This window comes from Arachis hypogaea, chromosome 8 (assembly GCF_003086295.3).
Source record: "Arachis hypogaea cultivar Tifrunner chromosome 8, arahy.Tifrunner.gnm2.J5K5, whole genome shotgun sequence".
NCBI lineage: Eukaryota > Viridiplantae > Streptophyta > Magnoliopsida > Fabales > Fabaceae > Arachis > Arachis hypogaea.
Genome location: NC_092043.1, coordinates 33,144,350 through 33,149,475, shown reverse-complemented (window position 1 = coordinate 33,149,475; position 5,126 = coordinate 33,144,350). Strand labels below are relative to the sequence as shown.

Here is a 5,126-nt window from a genome sequence, read left to right as displayed (position 1 = left end):
TAATTTGATTGATACCTTAATTTTTATTACTTTCCAACAATCTACTGAAGATTCACATAGAAATATAGAATCCAATCACAGCTTGTCTGAACTAAAGACCCTTTTCTGTTTCCTACTTCAGTTACATATTTTTACCTTTATCTTAAAATCCTTTAATCGTATAACAAAATGGCAATATAGAAGATGTGGAATACTTCATGGAACTTTATAATCCATAACAATAAATAAGATATAAGAACAATGAATGCTCAAAGGTAGGACTGGTAAATTCAGTCCATAATCAAAAGAAAGGTGCTAAGTAACTCATCAGAAGAAGATGATGATGATGGATCCCTCTACTCAGCTTTGGCATTCCATGTAAAATCAGTGCAAGTTTGACAAGTGCAATCCGAAAAGCGACATACATTACAGCCAAAGCACACACATGTTGTGCATCCTTTGCATGTTGGTGATCGTGTGCAGCCTCTGTAAACTCTTCTACTTGCCCTCTCTTCTTCATTCTCACATGTAATTCTGTAATCAAATGCATGTCACAGTTGCCATTAGTAATTCCTCCAACTACCACCCAATTCATCAAGGATTATTGGCCTCATTTGTTAATCTCGGGACGAAAATACCCAGATAGTAAGGTCTAAGGGAAAGACATTCTAGGTGCATAGAAAAAATCAACCATTGTGCACTTGTATATAAATACATGTGTTATTTTACTCTTTTTCAATGTGTATTCTGCATTTTAATATGTATTCTATACAAGTAGCTGAGTTAATGGCTGGTTTTTTGTGTATATATATAGCATAATTGATAAATTGGGTTTTGGTTTATGTTTTGCATGTGTCTTCAGATGGAAAATATAGGAAACACCTAAACAATGGAGACAAAGACAAGATAGAATAGTTCTTTGTTTCAAGAGTCTATATATAGAACAACACATTTATTTATATACAAATACAAGATGGTTAATTTTTTGTGTGGACGTAATATTTTTCGTTGTATTTTTTTACTATTCCATACAAGATTCATAGATTTAACATGTCATGGCTCTGAAAACATAATATGAGAAGGTTGAACATACTTATCATATGGATGATCAGAACATTTCCAGTTACTATCAGCCAAAGCATCATGGTGAAGGCGGCATTCCTCTTTAGTCCTCTGCCGGAACCTGCGCTGTTTGTTGCACTCCGTGCAACGGATGAACTCGTCACGGTGGCAACCACGCACATTATTGCTTGCAGCTTTGGAAACTTTATTATAGTACTTGAGTAGAACTGTTTTGAATAACGGAACCTTCTCACCATTAACTATTACCCAAATATTATTCTTCCATTTCCTCGCTGTCTCTCTTCCAGAGTGCTTCTCAAATGCAGAAGGAGTCATATTGTCTAACAATAAAAGCATCATTAAGCAAATAAGATAATGACATTGACAATGTTCTGTTTCTAAATAAACAAAACATTCTGATTCGGCGGTATATAGCATGGAAGGTAGTAAATTGAATTTCAAAACACTTTACTCAGCTCATAAATGACACACTAAACAAGCACATTACAAAATAACCATACAATAAAGGAAGAATCCAATGAGTGGATCAACTTTCCAACTTAGCATTCAAGAATCAAACAGACTAATCAAACTTGCTAAGTTGCTACTTCATTCAATTTATCCATTTTGGCTCATGAAATATTCCCCTCAGAAGCTGCTTAGGAAAGAAGATATAAATATCAATCATAACGACATGCTACAATGATACTTCACATAGAATTTAATTAAGTTTCAATAATCTCAATCTGTGTAACAAGCCATATGGAGCAAAAATATTTTAATAATGCCTTCTGTTCAAATTTTCATGCATAAACATTAAAATTCATACTACATTGTGAAAGCAAAACGTATAAGAATAGATAAAGAGATAATAGATGCATGACATAAAGATAACATGGCAATGCATATGCATGGTGCATCAAAGAATATTTTCAGAAAGTAACCTCTGCCTGAAGCCAACTTTTCCCAGCTACTAACGAAACTGCCTAGTGAAAATATATAACTTCTATGACCTACGCAAATACACATAGCTTATTCCCATCATACACATGTAGTTAAGATAATATTAATATTTCATACCCTATCAAGAAGAGAATGAATTAAAGCTATAAAATATAACCAAAACCAAAACATATAATAGACTACTCTGCCAGCTTGACTTCAATGGCTTCTAAGAGGCCTATAGAATGGCATCAGCCATGATAGAAGCACATATCATAGTCTCAAACCAAGTGAAGTTTTAACCCCCAAAGCCTACATGGTTATTATAACTTCCACATTTACATATTAGTATATAGTATTTACTATATAATATAATATAATATTAAAGCTGATTTAGAGAAGAAGAAAAATTAAAGTAGCGTGTTCACTTAGACAAATCAACATACTTAAAACGTGTGATAAGCACGAAAATGAGCCTTGACTTGTACAACCACCACCACAACCATCATCATAAAAAAGTCTCACAAAACCTCAACGAAAACAAGATTAAACCAACCCTACATTCACACCAATAAAAGTCAAACCAACACCACAAAACATGCACCGAAAAATGAACATGCACATGAATCAAAACTAAATCTTCACACGATAACTCAGGAGAGAGAGTGTGAGATGAAACCTTCGTTGCAACCAGGAGTGCATTCACAAGAGATTTGGAGGCAGCCATTAGAGAAAACCCTAAGTCTTCCAACAGCATCACCATATCTGTGACTAGTGCATCCGCACGTGACTTCAACACAGTCACCACCAACACGCTTCACACCACTCAAATCCTTAAGCTCATCATCACTGAACACACAAAACCCATTATTATTATTATTATTCTCTTCTCTCGTCTCACACTCGCTCTCCATCTCTCTCCACAAAAGACTCTGTTTTTGGCAAGTGGGGTATATATAGAAGGTAAATCAAATCAAGGGTCGAGAGTTACGCGGCGAAAAATCCACCAGAAAAAGGGAAAGTACAAAAAGGGTATCCCTCAAAAATAAAAAAGATTGAATTTTTGTACGCGATGGAAATACCCAAATGAAAAAGTAGAAGAGAAGAGAAGCAGACGACCCTAAATAGCGCGGCTACCCCGAGAGATCTGGCATAGGAACGTTGAAATATCAGAGAGAGAGAGAGAGAGAGAGAGAGAGAGAGAGATGGGGTTGGTGATGGAGTTGAATGAATGAGCTGGCTGAGGAAAACAAATGTTGTGTTGTGTTGTGACTTGTGAGGGTTAAAACTTAAAAGGGCCTTCTTATAAGGTGCTGCTTTGCATGATATGACAGTAAAATGAGAGAGAGAGAGAGAGAGAGAGAGAGGTTGCGTTGCTTTGGGGTAAGGATTTCTTTTCTTTGGTTTATAGGAAGTCCCTGTCGTGGAACGAGTCGAGGTTTTTTCGATTGTTGTTGATGTTGTTGCTCTTCTGATTCTGATATATTTTTACTCCTATTTTCTCTTTCTTTTTTTAATTTACTTCAATTTTCTTTAGGAAGTTGCAGCAGTGTGTGACTGTGTCCACTGTTCTTGGGAGAAGTTAAATTTCAAGTTCATAATCTTTTATTAAATTAAAAATTAAAAAAGAGACTAACTCTGAGGGTATATTGGTATAATTTGAGAGAACAATGTGGTTCTGTATGTAGCACTGCATAATCTGAGATATGATTCCATTTTTTTTTTCTTAACATGATTGATGTGAGTTAAAGAAGCTTGAAAAAATATATGGAGTACATGTACATCCATTATGTTTTTGACTAGCAATAGGATTTGAAGTAGATGTGGTACATTAAAAAAATAATAGTACTAAACTACTATCATATTCATTATAAGGACTAGGTTGCAACCTAGCTAGTATTATGGTGATTTTTGCATATACCTAACTACTAGTAGTACTTTTATGATGCATTATGTACATTAAAACTCCAAAACTACCTTCACCCAAAAAAAAGGTATAGAAAGCCCCAAAATCTCCTTATTTATTGTTGTCATGGTCTTTCCCAAGAAAAGGGGCATGAATAATGAAGTGTACTACAAGGAAGCCAATGCAATTATAGCTGTTCATGTTCTGCTTTTGATTAACTTACTCCAGTCACAACCTTATAGTCTTATATAGGCTTATAATAGTTTTTTTTGGGTAACTATTACAGGCTTATAATAGTTAGTTATATAAAAAGCATCTTTAATTAACTTCAATTACTATAAAAGTAAATTTATAAATAATTTAATTTTAATATATTATTAATAATTTTAAAATTATTTTATATATGCATTCGCATAATATCAAGTTAATAAAAATAATTATCTTTTATTGACTACATAAATAATTATCTAAAAGAGTAAATATAATTGGACAACTATGTAAATTGTTGTACAGTATCTAACTATCTATGCATAAAAATGAACTCTTTTATAAAAATAAAATTTTAAGGTTTTAATAGCATTAAATGCTTATAAGTTATAAGGTTTTTTTGTTAATATAAGTTTGCATTCTTAATAAGAGGTTTTAACAAAATTCAAAAAAGAAAAAACTAAATCTTTAAGTTTGGGTAAAACAAAAAAAAGTATAGTATATTCAAAAAATATTAGTTAAATATATTTCCACTTGTTAAATATATAATTAAGTCAGTAAAATAATAGGTTTTTTTTTAATTAGAAGCAGTTAATAATTTTTCTTGGGCACAGATTACAATAAACTGTTTAAGGGATGCACCTTTTATGGTAGAATTTTTATATGGAGATAATAATATTGACATTTTACTTCACTAGTTCTTAGCAACTTGAGCATATATGACTCAAATCCATCACTAATATATCATCTTAATGGTTTTATGGCAGGAAATTGGCAAGATACCAATTCACATCTATTGATGATACACACACAAAAAAAAATTCTTCAATTCTCCAAGAAAAGGATATCTATTGGTAGATTGGGTAGCTAGTTCTAAGATATATTCCCAGCCTCTTACTTATTGTGAAACACCAGTCCTGTCAAAAAAGAAATGCTTACTTTTCAAACTTTGAATTCGTTTTGGTAGTCACTTTTATTTGTGCGCCATAGGCATAAACACTTTCTTTTGTGAGAGAGATTAATAACAGAA

At 32.7% G+C, this 5,126-nt stretch overlaps 1 protein-coding gene across 1 annotated transcript; it reads right to left on the bottom strand.

Moving 5' to 3' along the window:
• On the bottom strand, nucleotides 1–3,437 carry LOC112707088 (protein ULTRAPETALA 1). The gene is made up of 3 exons (XM_025758652.3): nucleotides 2,663–3,437; nucleotides 1,073–1,382; nucleotides 1–513 (listed from the first exon to the last, which is right to left on the bottom strand). Exons 1-3 carry the CDS (start codon nucleotides 2,895–2,897, stop codon nucleotides 336–338), a joined length of 723 nt encoding a protein of 240 aa, XP_025614437.1. The 5' UTR covers nucleotides 2,898–3,437; the 3' UTR covers nucleotides 1–335.
• Nucleotides 3,438–5,126: the final 1,689 nt, after the last annotated feature.

Bases quoted from the DNA above. Each gene is read 5' to 3' on its own strand.
- LOC112707088 (XM_025758652.3), bottom strand. From the start codon at position 2,897: ATGGAGAGCGAGTGTGAGACGAGAGAAGAGAATAATAATAATAATAAT. The intron at 1,383-2,662 runs GTTTCATCTCAC...TTTTATTGTTAG, and splicing joins CACTCCTGGTTGCAACGAAG to ACAATATGACTCCTTCTGCA. The intron at 514-1,072 runs GTATGTTCAACC...ATTTGATTACAG, and splicing joins TCTGATCATCCATATGATAA to AATTACATGTGAGAATGAAG.